The sequence below is a fragment of the Hippopotamus amphibius genome, chromosome 5 (assembly GCF_030028045.1).
Source record: "Hippopotamus amphibius kiboko isolate mHipAmp2 chromosome 5, mHipAmp2.hap2, whole genome shotgun sequence".
Taxonomy (NCBI): Eukaryota; Metazoa; Chordata; class Mammalia; order Artiodactyla; family Hippopotamidae; genus Hippopotamus; species Hippopotamus amphibius.
Window position 1 is genome coordinate 30,151,668 of NC_080190.1, and position 27,881 is coordinate 30,179,548.

A 27,881-nucleotide genomic window follows, 5' to 3' on the forward strand; every position below is an offset into this window, starting at 1 on the left:
AAGAGCAGCAAAACAACAAAGGAAGAAAATGGAAAAGGAAGCAGAATTGGTGTGAAACCTTCATGGAAATTGTTCTTCAGATGCCATAGTGCCAGTGGGAGCTATCTGAGCTCCACAACCCAAGCAACATTTGTATGGATTTAAGAGTGTTTTCAGAATACAAACACATTGCTTGGTTATAATGTATTCATCAATCATCCAGATAACAGGACTCTCCCAAAGCACCTTGAACTCTTAGGAGCTGAGACTCAGAAAAACAAAAAAGACTTATGAGGCAATATTTTCATTAGCATGCTCCCAATATAAGAAAATTGACTGCTGTTGAGAAATTATTACAAATGGAATACACCAGTACCTCTTCAAGCTATTGTTTCCAGCTACACAAATGGGGGTGAGTAAATAGTTTCATGGTGGAAAAGAACTCTGCTATTATGCTTTCCTTTACTGTGCATGATAATAACAATAACCTTGAATACTAAAAACCCACAACTATTTGTACCTTACGGTCTAAATACTTCATGTTTGTACTGGCATACAAATGAAGAATCAGGGATCTGTCCAAAGCTGGAGGAAAAAATGTCTATTCTAGACTTAAAGAGAACATTTTAAAGGTTAACTTTGACTACATATGTTTTTAATCTTGTATGCACACTATGGAACCTTAAGTCCCACATAAAATGCAATGCCATTGTAATTCAGCAAACATGTCCTGAGCATTTCCATGTAGAATGGACTTCTAGGAGCTACATTACACTGCACAATTTAAATTGGAGACTTAATTGATCTCACTTATCCTGTGATGTCATGTCTGCAGATGGGCACAGCAAGAGGTCACCATGATAAGCCACTGTACTTTTTTGAGTCCTAATAAAAAAGATTAGAAGGCACTCTCACGCAGATCAAGTGGGACTACTAATAAGAAGGTCTCTAAGAGATGCTACCCCATTGGCAGGGGTGGTCAGAAAGAAGGAAGCAAGGACATATCTATATTAATAGGATGTAACCATTTCTTCCCAATATCCTCAGCCTGACAACATTCTATTTCAGAATTACAGATCCCATGTAAAACATACCTGTTTTTGTTAAGAGTTTCATTCATCACAAGGTCTTCATAGCGCTGCCGGGCAAAGTTGCCCCCAAATCCCAGAAAGGTCGTGACATAAACCCTATACACATGTTCAGTGTGCTGCACATCACAGCCCAGGTTGAACTCGGCCAGCAAGATCTTTGCAGCTTCTTCCTGTAATACAATGTAAAGGGAATTTTACTTTTGGTTGATTTCTGGAAAGGTATGACATTGCTAATATACCAGATTTCATTTGCTATGACTGCTCTTTAAAACATGGCATTCTTTCATCCTCACAGCATTATTTTAAACAAAGACATAAAATGACAAGACTACACAAAAAGGAACAAATCAGAGACTAAATAAATTAGAAACTAAAATACTTTCTGTAGTCAGATAGAAGGTAGAATCATTACAGATAATGTCATTTTCTTTCTTTTTTTTTTAATGTCATTTTCTTGCATGTACTTTTTTGCTTTTCCGATTCTCCAAAATGGGAATGTACTATTTTTATAATAAGAAAAAAAATCTTTTGATAAAAATAAATTTAAGGAATTTGAGAGATCATCTTAAGATCTATTCTATGGTTTTTTCTAAAACTATTCAAGATGCCCTAATATTCCTTGTGACAGATTTGAGGATTAGAAAAGTTCAATTTTATTGTAATTCTTTTTTTTTCGACTTCAGGTACAGAGGTTGAGTTAGTCATACTTCTCAGTTCATGGCACATTATCATGGCAAAGCCCCACCTTTGTTTTATTTATTTACTTCCTTTTATCCTCCTACCCACTGCCATTCTGGCTCCTGCCACAGGCAACCATTCAAATGTGCTTAATGTGTAATATTTGTTTGCATGTATTGTTGCGAAATGGGATTGTTTTGAATGTATTTTTAATTTATGAAAATGCTATTGTGCCCAGCAATTCCACTCCTAGGTATACACTCAAGAAAACTGAAAACATGTCTACACAAAAATGTATACGTGAATGTTCATAGCAGTGTTATCCATAAGGAAACAACCTAAAATGTCCATCAGCTGATGAGTGCATAAGCAAAATGTGTCATGGGCATACAATGGAATGTTATTCAGCCAAAAAGGGAATAAAGTACTGATGTCTGCTACAACATGGATGAACCTTGAAAACTTTTGCTAAGTGAAAGAAGCCTGACATAAAAGGTCACATATTTCAATGTCTATGGTTGGTTCCATATATATGGAGCCACGTATATGAAATACCCAGAACAGGCAAATCCATAGCAGATGGAAAGTACAGTAGATTAATGGTTGTCAGGACTGAAGAAAGGGGAATGGTGAGTAACTGCTAACAAATATGAGGTTTCTTTTTGAGGTGATGAAATGTTCTGGAATTTGATAGTGGTGACTGCACAACTTTGTGAACTATACAAAAAATTAGGCATTTAGGGTTATTTAAAACGTTTAAAGTGCTATTGTGTCATGTCTCATTATTTCTTTCCTTTTTTTGCTAAGCACAAAGATTTATTATATTGCTATGTACACATCTAATTTGTTGCTTGCAAATATACTTTCTATACCAGTGTTTCTTTCTAAATCTGCACACACAAAGCCATTTGTTTAAGACTTTAAGGCTCAAAGTCACCTGTCACCTACTCCTTTGTATCAGAACCATGCCTTCATTTTACCTGCTGAATACATACTAACAAATATAGACTAAGAAGTCTCACAACTCAGTTCCCCAAATCTCCAACCCCACCACAGAAAATCTCTTCTGCTTTCCAAACCCATATTTCCAACAGTCCTGCTGGATATTTGGATACATACATTCCTCAGATACCTCAAACTCAACATACCCCAAATTGAACTCATTGGTTATAGGACTTCAGAGCTAAAGACCAGAAAGACTCTCACCCAAACCGTCCCAGTGTGCTTATTAGCATCAACCCTGCCCTTTGCCCTGTGGTCTCTCTCAGTGCCTGGGTTCTTCACCCTTGCAGTTACCTAGGCTGGACCCTCAGCATCTGGCCATCCCTCCCTGCCCTACCCATATCACCTCATTACACTGGTTTTTTACTCCAAAAAATCCTTTGAAATCTGTCCCCTTCCTTCCATTTCCACTTACACTGTCTAGTTTAGCTCTTTAGCACTTCTCACCCAAGGTTCCCTGACCTACAGTTTTTTCTCCTACTGACACCAAAATTTTTTTCTTAAAAAACAGATTGGAACCCAGTCACACAATTAACAAAGTCAAAAAATTCAGAGCTGGGGAAGACCTTCAGAGTTTAATTATTTCACAGATGATGAAACTTAGGCCCATATGACTGCCCTACTCAAAAACCTTTGCTGGTTCCCCATTATCTACAGATAAAAAAGCCAAATCCCCTAGCATGGCACCCCAGACTCCTCATGATCTAACTTCATCTAATCTTCCCAGCCTTCCCTATCACCACACTTGAAAATCCCATACACAACAGGCTATTCATCATTCCCTGGACATTCTGGGCTCTTTGCTGCTTTTTCTGTGCCTTTGTGCATACTGTCACCTCCATGCAGATGGCCTTCCCTCAGCCTCTACTATGCAAAAGCCTACTATCATCCAAGGCCCAGGTAAATACCTTACTTTCCATGAAGGTAGCATGGAAGGCTCCTATTCAAGCTTTTGCAAATGGGGTTCACCCTGCCAGTTCCCACACTGCTGTGGCTCTCTGTTTAGACCCAAGGTTCTCAACCAGAGGTGATTTTGCATCCCCAGAGGCATCTGGCAATGTCTGAAGACACTTTTAATTGTCAAAACTGGGAATTTGGGGGAAATAGGGGCATTACTGCATCTGATAGAGGCCAGGGATGCTCTTAAACATCATACAATGCATGGGACAACCCTGCACAAAAAAGACTCATTTAGCCTGAAATGCCAATAGTGCCAATGATGAGAAACCCTGGTTTAGATCAAATTACAACACTGTCATGGTCTGCCTGTTATCACAGGCTGTCTCCACTGATAGATTACAGGCTTTTGGGGGCAGTGTAACATGTCTTATTTCTTGCACATACTAGGCACTAAAAAATGTTTTATTTCTTTTTCTGCTGTATGATGAAACTTCTCCCTCAAAATACATTCTTTACATTCTAGTCAGGTAAGGAATAACAGAAGCACAAGAATGGAATCATCAGTAAAGGAAAGGGAATAACATTTAATGAACAAGTACGTATCAAATACTGTACTCCGGGATTTATATTATCATGTTTAATCCTCAGGCAACTCTTCCAGATAAGTAGTATAATTATAATTGCTAAAAAGTATTAAACATTTATTACATGCTTGACAGCTTGTGCCTTACACAGTGATATTATTTCATCCTCACAACTTTATGAAGTAGATACTATTATTATTCTTTTTTTTTACACATGAGGAAACTGGGGCTCAGAAAGGAAACTGACCCAAGATAATACAAGCTAGCAATGATCTGAACCAATATTTGGACCCAGGCCAGTTTTAAGTCCAAACATACTGCTCTTCCTTCTCAAAGACTGGCATTCCTAGCAACTGAATTCCCCCCAAAGGGAAAATACCTGTTGTGGAGAAAGGAGAGAAGTTGAGCTAGGAACTTCGTAAGCAATTTGGAGAGAGGCTCCTCCCATATCCAGTATCCCTACTGTCCTTCTGCGTCCTATTGCCAATTCCTGGGGAGCCTCAGCATCTGATTCTGAAATAAATAAGGGAAGAGAAGGGGTCTAGTAATTAAAAGCCAAAATTAAGTTAAAAAGGGAAAAAAAAAACAAATCAGAAATCCCTTAAGAAATTGAAAGCAAATTGAAATAAATTAATCTGTACCAATTGCATATTATACAGAGAAGAATTATTTTAAGTGACTTAAAACATGGTATTTTGACTATGTATCTCTTACGTAGAGAATATATCTTAATGACAAAAGAAACAAATATCTTAAACTGCAGTCCAGTAATCTTATTGGTAATACATTATTGGTATTATTATTTTTAAACCATTGAACATATATTATGGAATGAAGTAAATAAATGTTTATGTAAATAGCTTTAGGAACAAGTATTCAGCATAAGAGAAAAAGGATTTGATTTTAATATAAAATTAAAGAAATTAAACAATAATCTTATAATCTTAACTATGAATTGGAACTATCGCTATAATGATTTCTTTTTCTTTTTCTAAAAATACATATTTCCTAGCTCTGTCCGCTGAAAAAGCCTATAAGCAATGATAATCTAGGTGCTCCTACTGGCCAATGATGGTATAATTTGAGCACCAAAAAGAATAATGATATGATGGACTGCACTGCATCAAATAAATTAAAATCCACAAGTTCATAATGATACTGAAAAAAAAAATGCACCGGTTACATTTGGAAGTTGCTAGGACACCAAACCCATTATTCAAAAACTTGATAAATAAAAGGAAAGAATCAAGGATTCATTCTGTCTTTCCCATAAGAACTATATTTCAGGATAACCAAACGGCTAATGAAGAAAATTTCATTATACAAAAATCCTAACTGCTAAACGCAGAAAGAATGACAGAATTAGAAAAATCACCCTTCTGCAACCTCTAACGAAAAAACAAATATAAGCAATAATCACAACTGGCTGCTATAACCATTAGGTGAAAAGTGGATGGAAAATTTTGTTAATAGATCAGATCAGACTGACAATACCTGAACCCTGAACACCAAATCAGTCTTAATATGACTAAAAGTAAGACAACCAGACAGTACAAAATGATTTCTTCTTGCCAAAAGAACTGAATCTGAGTCTAATCAAGATTTTACATCTAATCTCCAGTTTACAGAACCTAAGTGGGGGATGAGAGACACGTTAAAGATACCACAAAGATGCAGTCAACCAAATCTAGAATGTGGCAAATTCATTCCATCAAGTGACCTGGTTTTGGTTGCTTTTTGGTTGTTGGGTTCGTTGTTGTTGTTATTGTTAAATGAATGATTTGAAAAAAAGAGGTTGGGTGGGGGAGGTTAACTGTTATAGATTAAAAGAGACCTATCAATCACATGTAACTTGTGATCTATGTTCAGGTTCTGATTTGAGCAAGACAACTACAAATAAATATTCTTAACACAATCAGGGAACTCTCTACCTGTGTATTAGATGGATGTTGCATGATATTAGGAATTGTTAACTTTGTTAAGTTTAAAAATGGAACTGTGGATATTTTTGTTTGTTTTGAAACTCATATGTTAGAGGTATTACTGAAGTACATGAAGATAAAGTGATACGTCGGGGGTTTGCTTTTAAAAGCCTGGCAGGGGAAAAAAAAACTGTGTTGTATAGAAGGAGTGTGGGAAAAAAACAATGGCAGACTATTAATAACTGTTGAGACTAGGTAATGGGTTCATGAAGATTCATTTTATTAATTAATTTACTTTTGTGAATGTTTGAAACTTTCCATATTAAAAAGTTAAAAGGAAATAAAAAGAAAGCAAATTAGGACTGGGAAATGAAGCATCTTAACTTTTGAAAAAAGAGAGAAAAACAACTCAAAATTAGTACTTATGTGCTACTGATAGGTTATGACATAAACCTTCAGCCCTTAGAACTGTCATAAGAAGACAATATTACTCACCATCCTCATGGTCGAATCGTCCCAAAACAAAGTTGATTCCAATCCATGCATAAACCCCTAGGTAAGAAATATAAAAGCCCTTGCTTAATTCTCTGCTGCTATATCATGTATACACCTCTCCCAGGGCTGTTTTTTCCCTCCTTTTCTTGGAAAAAAGTGATAATAGTATTTTATTCCACCCTCTCAGTGTATGAATTTAAAATCTTTTATCTTGTGATGTTTTTCCTTCTTAATTATTTGCATTTTCTAAATTTCCTACAATGACTAGGAATTAATATATAAAAATAAATATTAAAAGATGTAAATCTTGGAGTTCTAGTTCTGGGCTAGATGGAGTTAAGCACACTCGCCCTATCTCCCCGCTGAATACAAGCATAAACTCTGGATAGAATGTATGGAGCAGCCATCTGAGAACTCTGAAAGTAAATGACAGTGGGCACACTGCAACAGAGATCGCACTTTAAAGCACCACCCAAAAAACTGGGGTGAGTTTGCCATTTTTCCTTCTCAGATACTGTCTAGTCTGAACTCAAAATCAGCTTGAAATACAAAAGTACAAAACAGATGCGGACAGGAAGAACTTCAGGACCTTGCTTTGTGGTGCAAGGATCAGAAAAGGGGACTCCAAAGGTTCAGAAAGAATGAGGGGAAATTCCTTGCTTTTTTCAAAAATTGTGTGGCTCTCCTACCCCAGGCAACACTGCAACAGCAGAGGTAGAGACTGGGTAGACACGCAGACCTCTGAGGGATGGGAATCCTTCTTTCTGACCAGAGAAGCTACAGCCTCAAGAGTTTGGACAAATCCCTATTGCTATTTTTCTCCCTCTGACCTCTACCACTTAGCCCTGGATACAGATGCTGTCATGGGAAATGCATGCCAGAGTGGGCAAGTTAAATCCCTGGCTTTCTGACCAAAGGACCATGAACGCGAGCCTCAGGGAACCAGAAAGTATGGGGGAAATTGTGGAGAGTGGGGAATAAAGTGGTGTAGGAACTCCTGGGCTCACATGCGTGATCTGACTCTAAACAACATCTCAAAGGTTTGAGAACTGACCTATTGGCTAGTCAACCCATTTGTATAGGCTGTGTCCAGGTTCAGACTGGCCACTGGCTGGCACACACATGGGACAAATCCAAACAGAAGTGCCAAAGCTTTGAAAAATGAATCAATAGAATCACAGTCCACAGAAGGCAGGTCAGAAATTAAGGGTTGAATCTGAACAGTCTGCTAAGACAAAAAAAAAAAAAAAAAAAAAAGAAGACTTTCTCTTTATGACCGAAACAAGACCCAGGCTCTAACAATGTAATATTCAAAATATCCAGGATACAATATAAAATGATTTGGCATACAAAGAACTAGGAAAATCTCAACCCATAAGGGAAAAGATGCCAACCCTGAGATGACACAGGTGATGGAATTATGAAATAAAGCAGCTATACAACCAGGAAATAAAAGCAGTCTTCCAATGAATGGAAAGATAGAAAGTCTCAGCAGAGAAATGGAGTAAAACCAAATGGGAATTTTAGGATAGAAAATGCAATAGTGAGATCAAAAAATGTGAATCTTTTCCTTTATGTGAACTGCAACTAGAAGAAAAAAGATTTTCTGTTTTTCAAGAAATGGAAACATAATTCATCATACAGGCCACATTTGGGCTACATGAAAACATGCATTCAACTCCACCCCAAAACTACAAACCCCAAGTGCAAGCTTTTACCCCTCAAGGACCAGTACCTTCCTGCTTCCCAGAGATCACTTCTGCCTGAGACTGAGAAAAAAGGAAGTCAAACTCCAGAGGTAAATCTTTCACTAAATCAGCCAAGATAGCCAACTGTTTCCTGCAAGAAAGAACAAAAAAAACCTAGGAGTTAATGATTAAACTCTCTTCTCACAAACAGCCTCAACTTGACCTTCTACTTAGCCTTGTTAGACATCACTATTCACCTACCCAAGCCACTTGATCCCTGCTTCTGTCTGGTACCCCCTTCAATTTCAAAGGTTTAAATTACTCAAAAATATAGCCTCCTTCTTAAAAGGCAATATGGTAACAGTAATACTTATCCTTTATATAATGTTACAATTCAAATAGTATTAAAAGAAGAGACTATGGTTCTATGCCTCTCACAGGCTAAGTAATGGGTAAGCTGCAGGAAACTGAAGCACAGTTTCGTAATCTATAAAATAGATGTAATTACGTTATTTCTAACCACTATGAAAGGAGGCTGTTAAACTGAGGAACACAGTCTCATCCTCAGATCTTACACAATACAGAAACAGTGTCTCATATCACCACTAAGGAACCACTGTTTGGTCCACAAGTTTTTACATGATCCTCTACATTAACAATGAAGTTTTAAATCTCCTTTTCCATATATCAAGGGTTGATTTTTTTTTCTTTATACAAATCTTATCATTTGGAAAACCCAGATCAAGATCAAAATCCTCTAAAGTTTTATGCTATTAGTATTATCAGATAAAGATAAGCAAAGAAACAAAGCTAGAAGTAATTATATGAATCTAGAAAAAACAGTTTACAATAAGAGTAATTATCTTGCGTTTTTTAAATTACCAATTACAAAAATATTCTGCTGGCTATTCAGGTTGTCAGTATGATTTGGTGAAGAATGTTTTTAGCACTTGAAAGTGAAAATTACATTTAAAGTAATAATCTTCCAATTTCATGTCAAGTATAGTTTCTAAAAAAGCTCACTGTTATACACAATAAATTTTTATGATAAAAATTTCATATGGGGAACAAGAAGTGCATTTTGCCCTCCTTTTTGGATATGCTTCTAAACTACCCAAAGAGGGCTTGCTGGTTTTGGTGATGACATGGAGAATGGGCACCAACACACATTGCTGTTTGGAATGTAAATTACTGGTACAACCTTTCTAAAGGGTAATCTAGGACTATGTATCAAAATTTTTAATGTGCTTAACCTTTGACCCAGCAACTACACTTCTAAGAGGAAAAATACTGCAGCATTATTTATAACAATGAAAAACTGGAGATAACCTAAACATACATACCCAGTAGCGACTGGCTAAACAATTTATGGTATGTTCATACAATGTAATAGTATATAGATGTTAAAAGAAATGTATATCTACATGTATTGACATGAAAAGATAGCCAACATATTTTGAGTTCCAAAAAGTTTATAAAACAGCACATATAACACAATCCCAATTTGTGTTAATAAACAAAACACCCTTCATGTATTACACAGGATAGGACAGAACTTTTGTGTTCTAAAATTCAATATTGTTTATTTAAAAAAAACCTTTTTATGACAAAATTTTGACAACCGTTGAAGCTGGGTGGTAAGCAAATGGGGATTCATTGCATCGTTCTACTTCTAGATACATTTGAAATTTCCCATAATAAAGTTTTTTTCTTAAATATCGCTTTGTAATTCCTTTAAAGGTATTTCCATTACAAAATAAAAAGGCAGTGGAACAAATTCTGCTAGTCTAGGCCTTTGGCAAAGAAATAAAACCTAGTGCTAATAAATCCAAAATACAGTCCAGGTGACTCAAACCCATTTTGAATATTGCGCACAAATGCTAATAAATTAACAAAGCGTTAATTATACAAAGCAGATTCTTGCAGTGATTGCTACACTTACGTCAACAACTATAGCATCTTAGAGGCAGCAATGATTTCATAAGCCCAGGACAGATCTGGGCATTATTAAAAGAGGTGATCAAAAAATAAGTTAAAAGGCAAGTTCTTTAAAAATTCTTAAGATAAAATAAATATTAATATTCAGAGCTTCCACGATGACAGGGAATGTGTTAGACAAATGGAGTGGAGCTACATAGTTGGTTTTGTTTAAATAGAAACTTCTTTGACAAACAGAGGAAAGGCCGAGCAGTGCCAGGAGATGAGGCAATCCTCTCCTTTGCTCTAGACACACAAAATGCAGCCAGATCATCGCCCTGCTCGGTGGCTCTGCCTCTCTGACTTCCGAGTCAGCTTTTTCTCTGGCCCTCCACCCCGCTTCCTTGTTTGTGAGACCTCAGTCCATTCATGGCCCTGTGATGTGACACCACCTGTGTCATGCATACTCTTCCCATGGTTTCTAAAATTTTTTTAAAATATTTATTTATTTGGCTGAGCCAGGTCTTAGTTGCAGCACGCGGTACTCTTTGTTGTAGGCATGTGGGATCTTTAGTTGCGGCACATGGTTTATTTTTTTACTTGTGGCATGCAGGCTCTTAGTTGCAGCATGCGGGATCTCGTTTCCTGACCAGGGATCAAACCTGGGCCCCCTGCACTGGGAACACGGAGTCTTAACCATTGGACAACCAGGGAAGTCCCATGTTTCTAAAATTTTGAATTATGTATTACTTATGTCAAAAACAAAAATTCTAAATTGCATATGTAGTATGATTACAATTTTGTAGAAATTATACATAGATGTACAGAAAGAAAGGAATAGGATAAAATGAAATAGTTTTGATAAGATAGTAGAATTATAACTTTTTTCTTTGTTTTGCTTTTAAGATTTCTTTTAATGATGTAAGGTTCTAGCAACAACATTTTAAGCTTTAGTTTTAAAAGTAAGTAAGAACAAACAAACAAAAAATTAAAGACCAAGATGGATGGGAAAATATGGAGCTAGAAGGCCTTTCAGGTTGACAAATGGCTACGTAAAATAATCTGTTTCTCAACAGTAAACCAGAGAGTAAACCAGTAACTGTGTGTCTGAGCAGAAGGAAAGCAGTCCACTGAAAGAAGTGCTGACAGTGCACTGTGTGGCACGTGTGGCACAAGCAGAATGGAGCCCTACACACATGGCAGAGGTTTTCATTGCTGTGGGCCAAGTACACAAAATGAAACTTTGTGGAAAAGGGAACTACTATTTATCAAGGAAAAATATTTAAGCTAATAAAAAATACCTGATGACTATGAGACTGTAAACATTCCAGAAGGATGGATGCTCACGTTAAGGAAGCTCATTCCTACCCCAAGACCATAGTAAGTGTGGAGCGGTCAGGGAGGTGTCAAAGGGGAGACATCACAAACAAGGAGGGGTCTGACCTAAGCACAGTTGTTGCCTTTTCCTCGTCCTCCTCCTCCCCTTTCAGTGAAGGAAGAAGGATCGGGTAGCAAGAAGCCAGGCTAAACTGCCAAGGTCAAATGGAAAAGACTTAACTGGCAGGGGCTGAAAAAAACGGACTAAAGCAATGGAGACTGAGCTTTGCAAGTAGCACCAACTATCACCAGGGAGCCAGGCAAAGTTATAGAGAAAACCCCATTCCTCCAGAGCCCGCCTACTAGCCCCCAGGTTCCCAGTCCCTCAGGTGACCCTCCTACTACCCTTCTCAAATTATGCTCCCCCTCTAGGTGCCTCATGATCCAAATTTATCACCATCACCACTGCTCTCAACTCTCAACCAAAACTAAGAATCATTACAGCCATCTCAAATAGATATTGATCCCAAAGAAGCAAATGACATGGAGGTGTGATCAACTGATTGCAAAGTAACGGGGTGTAGGAGTGGCTCTGCTCTATTTTGAGCAAGAAGTCTTTTAGTGCCAGCTGTCAACTCTGTGTGACGTACCCACATCCCATCAGACCGGGGAACCACAGAGAATAATACATGAAACTGCACTTTCAACTCTTGTGCCACCCACTCTCCTGCATCTCACCTCTCAGGGAGAAGCCTCATGCCTGCTGTGCATAGGATGTAAAGGGGGGTCTCCTTGTGCTTCCTCACAGGCACATGAGCAGCAGCGAAGCTCAGCAGAGGACGAAGGTAATCGCTGGCATGTTCTGGAGTGTCTGCCATTGCAGAGATTCCTTCAGTAAGATAAAACATGTTCTTTAAGGAGCAGATCACATAGACTCAGAAGACTGATACCCCATAAGGTTCTGTTTAAAGTCCTAAACATTCATGTATTTCATAAGAGAAGGGCAGCAATGAATCCCTCCCATTATCTAGAATCTTGAGAAGAAAAGTGTAGCTTTCTTTCTCCCTCTTCTCTTTTCTCATTTCTGAAAGCAGATAAAAGAGATCGACAATTAAATATATCCCGTTTAGTACCTGGCTTGATTTTTTTAACCACTGGTTGGCTGTTACGGTCTCTCATCTGTTTGATGTCCAACAAGTCATGAGGATTCCCATTATGTCTTGGCCAGAAATAAACAAAGATCCGAGAGCCACTGCTGCCACAGTCCACGACAAGTCCATAATTTAGATTTAGGTCTTCCGTGTCAGTAGCTTCAAGATCTCCTACTCGAGCCAAATACCTAAGCCGGGCAAAAAGAGAAACTAGTGTTAAGCGAATAGCACCACCAGTTAATTCATCTGTTCATGAGTCTTCATTAAGTGCCAGGCACATGGGACTACACATCCTAACAAAGGAATGAAACAATACTGACCATATTTACTGATGTATATGAGGCAACACTGGTTTACACTGAAATTAGGTAACTAAAAGACTCTTCCAAGTTTGGGGGCAGTTCTGAAACTGGCCAGGGTAGCAAATCTTTCACTAAGCATCAAAGGGCTTCTAGGCCTGAGTAAATACTGAGCCGCTAAATTTTTTTTAGAGGGCAGTTTGCTATGCACACTAGATAACTAAAGCAATCCTAGTAATTTCTTTTATACTTATCTATCCTTTCTGTATATAAACATGAAGACTATGGTGGAATGATATCTGACTGACAGCAGGAAGATGGAACAAGGATGTTACCATCAAAACCCCAAGGTTTGGACTTCCTAGGTGGCGCAGTGGTAAAGAATCCGCCTGCCAATGCAGGGGACACGAGTTCAATCCCTGCTCCAGGAAGATCCCACATGCCGACAAGAACAAGGACGCAGATGCAGAGAATGGACTGGAGAACTCAAGGTTTGGGGGGGGGGGGGTGAAGGGGAAGCTGAGACGAAGCGAGAGAGTAGCACAGACATATATATAGTACCAACTGTTAAACAGATAGCCAGTGGGAAGTTGTTGTATAACAAAGGGAGTCCAACTCGAGGATGGAAGATGCCTTAGAGGACTGGGCCGGGGAGGGTGGGGGGAACTCGAGGGAGGGTGGTGGGGGGAGTTGAGGGAGGGAGGGAACATGGGGATATGTGTATAAAAACAGATGATTGAACTTGGTGTACCCCCCAAAAAAATAATAAATTAATTAAAAAAATAAAAAATAAAAGAAAGAAGATCCCACATGCTGCGGAGCAACTAAGCCCGTGTGCCACAACTATTGAGTCTGTGCTCTAGAGCCCGTGAGCCACAACTACTGAGCCCATGTGCCGCAACTATTGAAGCCCATGCGCCTAGAGCCCGTGTGTTCCACAACAAGAGAAACCACTACAATGAGGAGCCTGCGCACCACAATGAAGAGTAGCCCCCGCTCGCAGCAACCAGAGAAAGCCTGTGTACAGCAACAAGGACCCAACGCAGCCAATAAATAAATAAAATAAATAAATAAATAAATTTATAAAAAAACAAACAAACCCCAAGGTTTGAGTCTCAGCTCTAGCACTTTCTACACTTTGTGACCTTCAGGAAATTATGTAACTTCTCTCAGGCTGTTTCCTTATCTGTGACATAAGGGTAGTTAGGAGTCTCTACCCTCAGAGAGGCAATTATGTTGAGCAGTTAGCATAGTGCTGTGCTGCTACCTCTTCTCTTCTTGTTACACGATAACTATCGAGAGAACAAATAGTAGAAGACTCTCTGGAGAAAAGGGCTGAAATGTCTAGAAAGAGAAGGCTAACATCTGGTAAAATCCTTCTTCTGAGTGATGAGGCTTTAACAAATATCAAAGTTTCCTCAGAGTGTGAGGGTCTGAAAAGTACAAATGTCACTGATGACTCCCTTCAAAGGCTTCACCTGAAGAGAAGCCCAGTGAGAATGAGAATGGCTTTAAGCTTACTACTCAAAAAAGGAGAGCTCTTTCTTGGTGCTAATATATAATGCATGGTAGGCAGACTAAAATTTTGTCTTCTAGAGTCTTTTAAATTTGAATAAATATTACTATAGGTTGAGCTAATAATTGAATGAATATCCTGAAAGTAGTGCTGTGAATTTTTTCAAGTAATACAGCTGAACTCCTTTCTGCCCTACCATCCAACACCCTCTTTTGAGCTAACCCCCAGATTCCCCAAGACCCTTACATAGAACCCTTTAGAACTAGCTTTTGTTTATCGTGAAACTAATATAACTGGGGAGGAAGGTTCTTTTAAACAAAATATTCAACATTACAAATACAAAAGGGGCCCATGCAAGTAAGGGGCCTTGAACGGTAGGTAACATTAGCTTCACAGTAAATCCAGAAAAGTAAGCCATGTATCACATCCCTCAGAACAATCTAGCCTGTGTTTACTAGTGATTTCACATTGCTACACTGATGACAAAGTTCCTTATTTTGGACAGAAAAGCAAACTTGATGAAAAGAAGGCCATGTAGAAACAGTTCTGAAATCAAAAAAGTAGAGCTGAGTACCTTTCCTATTCTATAACACACAATGCATTTTTTTAAAAAAGAGAGAACATACATTGGAGCTTCCACATAATGCTGTAAATTACTGCATAGGATAGGGTCAGGTAGAACATTTCTCTGGATCTGATATGAGTGAGTTGCGGGAAGTGAAGCAGATGGTGAAAATCTGTTACACGCTAAAGGTTACAGCCCTAAAGATTCCGTTCCACCACAAACTTTCCCATTCTAATCAAATCACTGGGCTAAAATGGGCTCACAATCCACCAATCAATTCATAACAGCTCACTCCTATCACAGGAAAGCTGGGCAGACCTCTGGGTGCCACAGATAGAAAAGAAATAGGCAATGGGGCGGGGGGGAGGGATGAATTGGGAGATTGGGATTACCATATATACATTACTAATAAGAAAAAAAATACCAAATTGTACACTTTGGATATATGCAGTTTATTGTATGTCAATTGTATATCAATAAAAGTTCTTAAAAGAAAAAAAAATACACTGCCCATGAATATCAAAAAAAAAAGAAAAGAAAAGAAAAGAAAAGAAATAGGCAAGATAATCCATCTCCAGCCCAAAGTGACTTTTTATTTCTCACCAGCAATCTTTCTGCTTCACAGATCTTTATCTGCTTTCTTTCTCTGAAAACCACCACTTCTACTTCTCTTTGACAAGATTCTGGATCCGGTCCCCTCCTGCTTAATGAATAACTTTTCCCAGTATATTGGTTCTCAAAATTTGGGGGTTCAGGGCACCTTTACAGTCTTAAAAATTGTTGGACCCTAAAGAGCTTTTGTGTACATGGGTTACGTCTATCTATATTTACCATGCTAGAAAATAAAACAGAACATTTTAAAATATTTATTAATTTAGACACACTGGCAAACTCACTACATATTAACATTTTATGAAAAATAACTATTTTCTAAAACAAAAAAGTTAGAAGAGTGGTGTTGTTTCAGAGTTTTGCAAATCTAGTGTCTGGATTAATAGATGATAGCTAGATTCTCATATTTGCTTCTGTATTCAATCTGTTACAATAAGTTGTTCTGATTGAAGTATATGAAGAAAATCAAGCTTCACACAGACATGTTGTTGGAAAAGGGAAGAGTACTTTAATAGCCTTTTTAGATCATTGTGGGTATTCTCCTTTGATACTACACTGAAACTCGACAGGTGGAGTTTCTTAAAGGTTGGCTGCAATGTGGAATCTAAACTGTAAGAACTTTTCCTACTGTTACATTAAAATGCACTGGTCTCTCTTTCACTTTAAATTGCATGATGTCGTCACATCATATACTGTAAAATACTGGTTTGCTGAGCTATGCAAATCTTAACAGTGACACATTTCATTCTAACAAAAAATCACACACATTCATTAATATCACTACCAATTTTATCAAAAATGTCTTTTAAGTATTGGGAAGCTACCAAACTCATAGTGGCAGATACAAATTTCCCAAACTCCTAATTTTCACTTAAAAGCTCAAGTTCTATCATCGGCAATAAATACTGACTGTTATTTTCCTTTCAGTGACAAGTTTTTACTTCATTCATTTTCAAGAAAATGTCTATGACATACCCACATCTGAAGTCCATAGTTTTTCTGACAGTTTTTCTTTCAAGTGAAAAATAGCATCCTGTGATAAAAGCAGCTGTGTTCAGCTCACAACTCAAACAGCTGCCTAAGTGCTTTTCCTTGAACAACCTGAGTATGCAAACAGAAGTGCCTAATGCATACTTCCCATTTTGTCACACAGAATATTAAAAAAGATATTCTTACGTGGAACTAGACTTTCCTTCCCACTGCAATTGTGTGACAAGACGAGTACAATTTGGTGCTCTATCTTGATTTGTGCTAAGGCACCGGCAGTTTCATCCATCATTGCTTTTGCATTATCAGTGTAAATGTCAACTCAGTAAAAAAGGCAAATAATACCACCATAGCCAAAAGGTAGATGCAACTCTGATGCCCATGACAGATGAATGGATGAACAAAATGTGGTATATACATAAAATAGAACCTGATTTAGCCTTGAAAAAAGATATGCTACAACATGGGTGAACCTTGAGGACATTATGCTAAGCGAAATACGCCAGTCACAAAGACAAACACTGTATAATTCCACTTATATGAAGTATGTAAAGTAAGCAAATTCATAGAAACAGAAAATAGAATAGTGGTTACCAGGGGCTAGGGATAGGGAAAAAATTAGGGGTGGTTGTCTAATGGGTATAGAGTTTCAGATTTGCAAGATGAAAAAGTTTTAGAGATTGGTTACATAACAATGTGAATATACTTAATACTGAACGAGACACTTAAAAATGGTTAAGATGGTAAATTGTGTTATGTGTTTTTTAAACACAATTTTTTAAAAGGGCGAACAACATCTTAGTATTATTATCAAAATACTTTTGGCCTTACAGACTCCCAAGGCTCAGTAAACATCCTGAGAACCACTACTCTAACGTGGCCTTCTTTCCTTCTAACGTCCTTCTGCCTCTCTACCTACTCCTTCCCCTTTCCCTTCTTTGACATGCCTTCCCAGTTCTCAAGAAGCCTCCACTCAACAATGCTCACTCTTGTAATATCCACAGTGATCTGAAAAGGCCTCCTCCTTCTGTTCTAGCAAGTGGAATGTCATTATTCTCTTTGAGCAGTTTGCTTATATTTCAGTATGAGCCCTAAGACTTCTTTCATATCTGTTTGCTCCACCTCTTCATTGAGACTCTCAGTTTCTCAAGAGTAAGTACCTCATCTGCATACCTTGATACAGTTACAACATTCCTCACACTTCTCTGATATGTATCCTCCCTCTTGGCTCCTAACATAGATGGTCCTTTCTTGGATATTTTCATTTCTGATTTGCAGTCCTAGCCTTAGCTGTCATGGTTAATTACTCGCATTGCTGGATCCTCCTGCTTTGCTGATACTGCACTAAGTCAATCCCTAAGGAAGACCTAAATCCCAAGAGAAAAGTTCCAAAAGCTTTGGAATTCCTCGCATCCACTGTCCCAGGAGAGGTCTGATTCACCACCACATGCACTTACCCCTGTCTCACACATACATACCCTCTCTATTTGAGAAACATGATTTTCCTCTGGTCACTGCTGAGTCAGTGAAAAGAAAGATACCCGCATATACATCACCCAAGGCAGAATTGGAAGACATTGGCTTTTCACTGCCATTAACCTCAAAACATTAACAGCATTAGTGCATAACTGACCAAACCATTACCTAGCTTACAAAATCAACACTAATTATACCACTTCTAGAGTTCAAAAAGAACTCAGTAATATGCTAAAAGTCCATTAAAGTGGCCCCCCATCAGCATGGAGCTACCACCTCTTTGATGAATGTCATCATATCCCAACTCTGTTCAAGGCTCAAAACCAAATATAATGACATTATACCCAAAGTAGCTGTGCATGACTGATGATAGTAATACATGCCTAGTAAAGCATCTTGTAAGGTTACTACTTATCTCCTAACAAGATTAATCAAAGCAGTCAGGAACATTTATAATTTAAAGCTCTGCTCATAAACACTATAAACACCATTAAGGACAAGTAGACAAATAAATGAATAAAGGCAAATAAATGCCTTCAATTTCACCAGCAAAATCTCTGAATTGTTCCAGTGTACATAAGAACCCTTAACTTCATCTGTATATCTGTTTACCATTTTTATTCTAACCATAAGTAATGGCTCTTTTTCACTTTCTTTAAACAGAATTAAAACTTCTAAGGAAGGCCAGTACTGAGCCGACTGCTGACACACAAGCTCTCATTCACAGTTATTCCCAGATGGCAAAGGAACATGAAGGCACCACCTCTCAATAGCTACCAAAGACATTCTTCAAAACAATAAGTCAACCAGTCAAAAATTTCCCCACTAATAAAGACAGTAGTGGGGCTAGCAAAAACTGAACAATATTAAACACTAAGGTGAAAAAGAAATGTATTGAATATACAGAACATTTAAGTAAGAACAGTTCACTGTCTTATACAATATGTATGTATACATGCTAAAAGTACCCCCAATATACTAAAAATTATTAATAAATTTTAACAATTCACCCAGTATCCAGGGCTAGCATTTTCCAGCAGAACTTTCTGATATGATGAAAATATTCCCGATCTGCACTGTCCCATAGGATAGCTATTAGCCACGTGTGGCCAGTGAACACTTGAAATGTAACCAGAGCAAATAAGGAACCGAATTTTTATTTTATTTAACTTTAATTAATTTATATTTAAATAGCCACTGTGGGTAGTGGCTACCCTAATGGTTACCACAGTGTAGACAATATTTGTTGAGTAAGTGAATAGATGAATGCATAAATGGGTGTAAAATATGAACTAAGTCTGATGAGCATATCTCATATGCCACACGCTAGATAAACAGCCAATTAAAACACACCTAACAAAAATCATTCTTAAAAATAGCTTTGCTGTGCATGTGGAGGGGAGGGCAAGGGATATATGGGAAACCTCTCTGTACTTCTGCTCAATTTAGCCATGAACCTAAAACTGCTCTAAAAAATAAAGTTTACTTTATAAATATAAATCAAAAAAAAGTTCTGGATTCTATCCTTACTGACACCCATCAATCTGTAAATTTACCTTTTCCTAAATTCTAGTTCTGATGCAAACCTTCTGCTTTCTCCTTCCAGAGGCAATGTGGGTATATGTTTATAAAACAACAACTCTTCAGTTTTGAAACTACTGAGGGAAAATATCCATGCAGGCTTCTAAAATCTTGGGCCATATCACCTCATGATATGCTAGGTTCCACCAATGGCTGAAAAAATTCAAATTAAAATATTTTTCTCAATATAAAATATTGATAGAATTTCATCATGTGAATTAGGAACAATTTAAGCTGGAAAAAAATATGACTATATTAAATGTATGTAATATAAAAATCACAACCACAAACACTTGTCCTAGTATTTTATAAGCTGTTGAACTTGAGTGATAGGTGTTTCCATCAATTCCTAATTATTTGCTTAATTATTTTATCATCAGCTAGTGCTCACTGGTGCCTAAGTAGTAACAGCTACCACAAAAAAGAAATTCTGGAAGGAAAAATTTAAATGGAGATACTGCTTCCCCTTATCTTCACTGTACATTTGCAGGGCAGAAAACAGAATTAGAGAACAGAAAAACCAAGATTATTCCAAATAATGCTAATAAGACTAACATCTGTGATGTACCAGGCAGTCCTAGGTGTTTTTCTTTCTTAATCCAGATGACAAGACAACAATGCAGGCATTTTAGCTCCGCTTTATACTTAAAGAAATGAGATCCCAGAATACAGCACCTAAGATTACCCAACTAGAAAATGACGGGCTGATTAGCTCTAAAATCAATCCTCTTTCCCCTATACCACAATACCTCGTTCCCAGATAACTATAACTGAACTGTAGAGCAATGGTTCCTAACTTAGGCTGCATATTAGAATCATCTTGAGAAAAGGTCCAGTTATTTGCATTTTTTAAAGGTCCCCAAGTGATTCAGATACATAAAGTTGAAAATCACTGACTTAAGGTCATCACTGACATAAATAATTAGACTGTGTAATAGAATAGTTTCAACAAAATGTGTAGAACTGTTTAGCACTACAGAAATGGTCTGCAGAAATGCTGAGTTATTGAGTCTACTTTTAATAAATTTTCTCTCTCCTGCCTCACTGTCAAGATGTCAATACATTATTAATTACTGTCATCAGTGTGCCCACATCTAATGATCAACACACCCTTCCCACTACCACCATTCTAAACTGTTATTATCTGCTGTGTCCTGAGACAAGAGAACCAAGCTAATTACATGTACATGTACACACTACTATATTTAAAATGGATAACCAACAAGGACCTACTGTATAGCACAGGAAACTCTGCTCAGTGTTATGTAACAAGCTAAATGGAAAAAGAATTTGAAAAATAGATACACATATAACTGAATCACTTTGCTGTACACCTGAAACTAACACAACATTGTTAATCAACTATACTCCAATTTAAAATAGAAAGTTGAAAAAACAAAAACAAGGGACTTCCCTAGTGGTCCACTGGTAAAGAATCCAGCTTCCAAAGCAGGGTATGTGGGTTCAATCCCTGGCCAGGAAACTAAGATCCCACATGCCGCAGGGCAACTAAGCCTGCACGCCACAACTACAGAGCTTACGTGCTTCAACTGGAGAGCCCATGTGCTGCTAACTACAGAGCCCGTGCACTCTGGAGCCTGTGCACCACAACTAGAGAAGAGAAAACCTGCACGCCAAAACCAAAGATAAGCCTGCGCACCACAACAAAAGATCTCGCGTGCCTCAACGAAGACCCCACATGTTGCAACTAAGACCTAACGCAGTCAAAAATAGATTAATAAATATTTAAAAAACAAAACAAAAGCAAAAAAACAGTATGTAAAACAAAGTAAACATGCTCTATGTGAGAGCCTATCTTATCAGTACAGTACATAAGCTTTTAGTACGTGAACTTAGTGATATCAAATTTAGTTACTCATGAGCCTCTTCTGATTCATTTCTGATTCTTAAATTTATTCCTAATTCTTAAGTATGTACACTTCCTGATTCTTTGTTCCTGATTCTACATAGTTAAACTATTATCTCATGGGGAAACACTTATTCTTTCCCATCTGCCTCCCTAACTAGATTATAAACTCCATGAGTTCAGGCGCCACGTTTTATTCATCTTTGAACCCTAGCGCCTAGCACAGTGACACGCACACAGCAAGCTCTCAGCAGATATCTGCTTCCTACATGACTCATGAAGGCAGCCATGAGTGAAGTTTAAGGACACATGGTAATATGTAGCCATATGCACATAACTTTTCACTAAAGAACAAGGAGCTCTAAGCGATGTGGCTGCTGGCTGCTCAGCCAGAACACTACACGGTGTGAGCATTTTGTTAAGCTCACTACACAGGCACAGTCTGTGTGTTCCTTAGCTCTGTGGCTAACTTGTTTCAATTAATTCAGCATAGGTATTTACTGAATCTGGCCACCTGAGCTTGGTGGCAGATAGGAACTATCAGATCACTCTGCCTCCCATGTATCCCTCAAATGCATTTACTTCATTACTTCATCATCATTGCTGTCATCCAAGTCTAGGCCACCATCATCTCTCTATTGGAGTATTCCAATTCATTCTCCACAATGCCACCAAAGTGACACTTCTTTAAAAAGGCAGTTCCGATCATATCACTATTCAAAGCCTATCAAAGCCTTCCCTCTGCCCTTAAGATAATATCTAAACCCTCTAAAATGGCTTAACAGGTCCAGCCTGATCTACCTCTCCAGCTATATATAGATCACCACTCACTGCCTAGTAGTCTCTACTCTAGCCATATTATCCTATATAGAAGTCCATAATTAGACCATGTTATGTTCCAGTGCTCAGGTATGCCAAGAAAATCTCAACAAGCAATTTAAAAACTCAAATTATGGACTGAGTTTTTCAAAGCTAACATGCTTCTTAAGACCAATTGTTGACAACTCTAGTCATCTATCTAAACAAGTGTTTCCTCTTCAAAAAGGAAGAAAGAAAAATACAAAGGAATAGTGCTGCTAGGGGAGGAAAGTTTGAAAACATGAACTTCTTGAGAAAAAGTACCAAAGTCCCCATGCTCTGGTTCCTATCACCCAGCACATAGTGGCTGCTCAATAAACATTTGTTGAATGAATTAATGAATGAATGACCAAAGTGAATAGGAAATGAGAAATTCTGGGGACAGAACAACCCAGAAATGTTAAGGGGAGGAGGCATGTGTCCCATTCTGACCAAAAAAGATTCAAGGAAAGGGTTGTTGAAGGTTTCCAGGAAGGGTCTTCATTCTTATAAGAGAGCATGGAAGACTTGTTTTCATGAGTGAGGATGCAGGCAGCCCTGGCTGCTATTATGCAACCATTTAGTAAGCTGACAAAATGGGCAACTGTGACAAAGACTCCTATCCTGACAGCCAATGTTGAACTTGTGGTCCCTCTACACCGGGACTTCTCATTATGTGAGCCAATAAACTTTCTTATTATTTAAGTCAGTCTGACTGTTACTTGCAGCCCAAAGTAACTGATACTTTCTGGGAAGCAATAAAGAGAAAATCATATTGAAGGTGATGAACACAATACGTTATCATTTCATTTTGTAGCCTAATCAGAAACTAATCTTTAAAAAATGAGCAAGATGAATCACTGTTTTAAAGAAATATAGATCTTCTATGCAACTGGTAAGGCATTAAAACTATATCAAATGATTCAAATGTATTTTCTGTGAAAAAAATGTATTCAGCTGTCACTGAATTAACAGTAGATTAGACTCTACAGAAGAAAATGCTAATAAACTGGAAGGCACAGCAATATATTAATAAAATATCCAGCAAAAAAACAGAGAAAAAAGACAAAAAAAAAAAAAAAAAGAATAAAGCATCGGTGGGCTGTGAGAAAATGCGCATGGCTCAATGTGTCACTGGAGACATCAAAGGAAAAGTGGGAGAGGACAGAAAAATATTTGAAGAAATAGTGGTTAAAATTTTTCCAAATTTGATTAAAAATTATAAATCCATAAACCAAGAATCAGCAAATCACAAACATAAGAATCATGAAGAAAACTACACCAAGGCACATCATAATCGGATTGCTTAAAACCAGTGATCAAGAGAAAACCTTAAAAGCAACCAGAGGAAGACATATTATGTACAGAGAGAATAAAGACAAAAATGACAGCATACTTCTCCTAAGACAAACCAGAAGACAGTGAAGCACCATCTGTAAAGTAATGAAAGGAAAACAAAACAAAATGATCAACCTAGAGTTCCATACTCAGTGAACATTTCTTTTAAAGGGAAAGCAAAATAAAGACTTTTCTAGTCATATATAGAGACTGTCATACAGAGTAAAGTGAGTCAGAAAGAAAAAAACAAATATCGTATATTAACACATGTATGTGGAATATAGGAAAATGGTACAACTCAACAGGTTTGCAAGGCAGAAATAGAGACACAGATGTAGAAAACAAACATATGGACACCAAGTGGGGAAAGCAGAGGGGGTTGGGGGGAAGGAACTGGGAGATTGGGATTGCCATATATACATTACTAATAAGAAAAAAAAATGTCAAATTGTGCAATTTAAATACATGCAGTTTATTGTATGTCAATTGTATCTCAATAAAAGTTCTTAAAAAAAAAAAAAAACTTTTCTAGTCATATAAAAGTTGGGAGAATTCACCAACCACAGACTCACACTACTAGAAATGTTAAAGGAAGATCTTTAGGCAAAAGGAAAATGATACAAGATGGAAATATGAAATCTACAGAAAGGAATGAAGAACCCAGAAATGGTATATAGACAGGTCTTTTTTTTTGTATTGTTAAAAACCTCTTTAAAAAATAATTGAATGCTTAAAGCAAAAATAATAACGTATGGTGGAGCTTATAACATATGTAGTCGTAAAAGGTGTGACAACAATAGCACCAAGGCCACAGGGAAAGAGAGGGACGAAAGTACACTGTTGTTAGGTTCTTACACTATGTGTGAAGAGGTATAATATTACTTGAAGTAATAAGTTAAAGATGTATACTCTAAACCTTAAAGCAACAACTGAAAAAACAAAAACAGAGTTATATCTCATAAACTAACGAAGGAGATAAAAGGGAATCATAAAAAATGTACTTAATTCAAAAGAAGGGAAAAAAAGAAGAAAGACAAAGAACAGATGTGACAAGCAGAAAACAAATAGCAAGACATTAAAATCTACACATATTGATAAATGTAAATAGCCTGAACAGCCCAAATAAAGGGCAGACTATCAAATTGGGTAAAAAGAAAGACTCAACTAAACTCTGCCTAAAAGAAGCTCGCTTTAAACATAAAGACACAAATAGGCTAAAACTGAAAGAAGGGAAAAACATCATGCTAACACTAATCACAAGAAAGGCAAAGTTGCTATTGGGTTGGCCAAAAAGTTCATTCGGTTAATGAAGACATTGTTCAATAAAGTTCTTGGTGAAAATGAAAAATGTGCTTTTTATGCTTACTTAAAGCTTAAAGAACTTTTTGGCCACCCAATATATTAATACCAGACTAGATTTCAGAGCAAAGAATATAATTAAAGATAAACAGAGTCATTAAATAATGATAAAAGGGTCAATTCATCAAGAGTACATAACAATCCTAAACATTTATGCACCCAGTAAGTCAGCCTACCAAAACAAGAAAACAGAAAGATGCCTTTCATGGTTAAAATGCGGCAACAGCATTCCTGAGTCAAAACCGAACATTGCCAAAATGGGGCTTAAGATCTTCCATATATTATAAGTGGCAAGCAGTTTTACTAATAAAAGTGTGGTATTCCCCAAAAGAGTCAAAGGTAGTAACGCGTTAAACAGCTTATCAAAATATTTATGACTTCAACGCCAAAGCTGATCATAGCAATGCAAAGCTGACTCACCTTTCGTATTGCCTATCTCGTGGTAATGAAGCACCCCAATGTCGAAAGTCCATGATTAACATAAGTAAAAGGAGACAGGATATGAAGAAGAGTCCTAGGAATGCCACCCGCTGCCGGGGAAATGGACTCACTGTGGGCACAGTGAAGTACCAGGAGGCTGGGCAGAGGTAGGAAAAACTGATCCTGAAATGAGACAAACATTAGTAAGAAAAGTCTCTACAGTAGAGTGCTAAAAAATGGTTTCTAAGCTGGAGTGAAACCTTCCTAATAAAGGCAAAAAATGTATGCCACCAGAAGTCTAAATGTTCATTTAGTCTCAAATTTTAGAAAAGGACCTATATGGTTCATGGAGCTTCTACTACATAAATAAAAAAAGCCTTCTTTGCTGTTTTTCCAGAGTCTGCACTTTGCGGTGCAAGTCAAAGAACTAACTTCCTGTTAATGAAAAGATGGCCAGTCTCCCTGTGCAATCTTATAACGCTGAAGAATCAGAGTACTTGCAATATTCACACCAAGAATGCTGTCAAAAAAATTGGATAGTCAGAAAATTTATTCAACCGATTTTTTAAAAATATTTTAATAGGTAACATATGCACACAATAAAAAAAATCAAACAGTTTAAAGGATATAAGGTGGAAAGTGAATCTTGTGGCTTAACGCCATCATTTCCCTCTCAGAGGCAATCACTGTTACCCAGAGATATTCTATGTATACACAAGCATAAATACATATCATATAGGTAATATATGTGTGTGTCTGTGTGTGTGTATCGCCACTCCTTTGGTTTCACACCATACCTACTGTTCTGCATCTTTCTCCACTTATGCTATTTGACAACTGTCTCATTTGGTACATGTTGCTCCACAGATCCACATTAATCTTTTCTGAAAGCTTCAGAGTATTATAATGTATGGATAAACGTATTCAACTGTAAGTTCACTTTCCATATTGATTCGAAAGGACCTCAGTCAGTTTTCAAAATTCATAAAAAAAAAATTTTTTTTTAACCTCCTCAAGGGGCACCTAGCCTCACTCAAATGGAAATTTGAAAGAACATTACAATCCAGCGCTTATCAGAGCTGAGCGAGCACTCACTCTATCATCCCTGGGGGCTACCGTCTGTAAAGTACTGTTGTATCTGCCTTCAAAAGAACGCAACTTTGATCTTGTTTTCATCCATCTGACCAGGCTGCGAAGTCCAGGTGCAGCCCTAGAGCAAACCTCACTTGTAATAACCTCCCAAGGTCCCTCAACCTGCCTGTCATCCCCCACTGAGTTCCCAGCTGAGGATAAAGTGTGCAAACTTACCTAGCCATGGGTTCCCTTCAGTGGTCTCAATGCCTGTCACCTCCTTTTCCTTTTGCCTTGAGAAGGTGGTCTCCTCGTCCCAGGCATCTCCTGAGTCTGCAGCCTGGAAGTAGTTGGTTAGGTTTCAGGCTCACCTCCAGCAGTGCCCACGAGACTGGACCGCAACCTCCCCCCCCCACCGCCACCACGGGAAACTCACGGCGCCCACCCACTCCTCTGGCTCCCACTCCAGATCCGTCTGCTCTTGTTCCTGGGGCTCAGTGGACCCTACCCAGGCTCCCCGGGTGCGGGATGTTCTAGAGGGCCAGCGGCGTCCTCGAGGAACCCGCCGTCCCCAGGTGGCGGGGATGGAGGTTCTCTCTTCCCCTCGCCGCCCCTCGCGGCCCCGCAGCCCTCCCGTGCTCACACTCACGGGTCGAGCGGCCCGCCGGCTCCCTCAGCACCGCTCTCCAAGGTCCGGAGGTGCTCCCAGCGGCCTCTAACCAAGCCGGAAGGAAGCCTGGGCCGCCGGCGGCGCCACGTCCCCAAGGAAACCGCAGGGAGCCAATGACTGACAGGGGAACGCGAAGAGGCCCGCCCTCCATCCAGCCGGAGCCACGGGCGAACCAGCTCCGCCGGCCTCACGTCGGTCCGCCAGGGTGACCAATCCCCTAGAGCGTTCGGCCTTAATGCCCGCCCCGGGATTTCGAGCGCGTCCAATCCGGAAGGGCGTCGTGCGTGGCTCCGCCTGGAGGGGCGGCGGTGGCTTCCAGGCGAGCGGTACCAAGCGGCGCCCAGGTACTGTGTGGCTGCTGCCTTCTCGGTGGCGCGAGTTCGCTGCCGACTGTTTTCTCCGCGGCCGTTTTTAGGACCGAGCAGCTCGGGTTGGGGGGGGGGGGGGGAAGGGGGTCTCAGGGTGTTCGCGGCGAAAGTGCATCCCTTGCCTACAGCCAGTCGGAGGTTTTGTGTCCACAAACCCTGCCCTCCAGAATGGCAGCTCTCCCACCACAAAC

At 38.5% G+C, this 27,881-nt stretch overlaps 1 protein-coding gene across 6 annotated transcripts in view; it reads right to left on the reverse strand.

Moving 5' to 3' along the window:
* Window positions 1-27,881, reverse strand: part of ENTPD7 (ectonucleoside triphosphate diphosphohydrolase 7) — a 64,340-nt gene that overhangs the window by 16,602 nt on the left and 19,857 nt on the right. For 3 of the 6 annotated variants that reach the window (XR_009053733.1, XM_057735120.1, XM_057735117.1), the window contains 8 exons: window positions 26,890-26,992; window positions 25,582-25,764; window positions 12,707-12,912; window positions 12,312-12,462; window positions 8,387-8,490; window positions 6,652-6,708; window positions 4,614-4,747; window positions 1,074-1,240 (listed from right to left, as the gene is read on the reverse strand). Coding sequence is in view for 5 of the 6 variants with exons in the window: in XM_057735120.1 (XP_057591103.1) it covers window positions 1,074-1,240; window positions 4,614-4,747; window positions 6,652-6,708; window positions 8,387-8,490; window positions 12,312-12,462; window positions 12,707-12,912; window positions 25,582-25,764; window positions 26,890-26,897 (1,010 nt within the window). In the remaining variant the exon portion in view is untranslated. Of the gene's footprint in view, window positions 1-1,073; window positions 1,241-4,613; window positions 4,748-6,651; window positions 6,709-8,386; window positions 8,491-12,311; window positions 12,463-12,706; window positions 12,913-25,581; window positions 25,765-26,889; window positions 26,993-27,088; window positions 27,272-27,295; window positions 27,411-27,881 lie in introns of those variants that run through there. The other 3 variants (XM_057735119.1, XM_057735121.1, XM_057735122.1) reach the window with 3 other exon arrangements.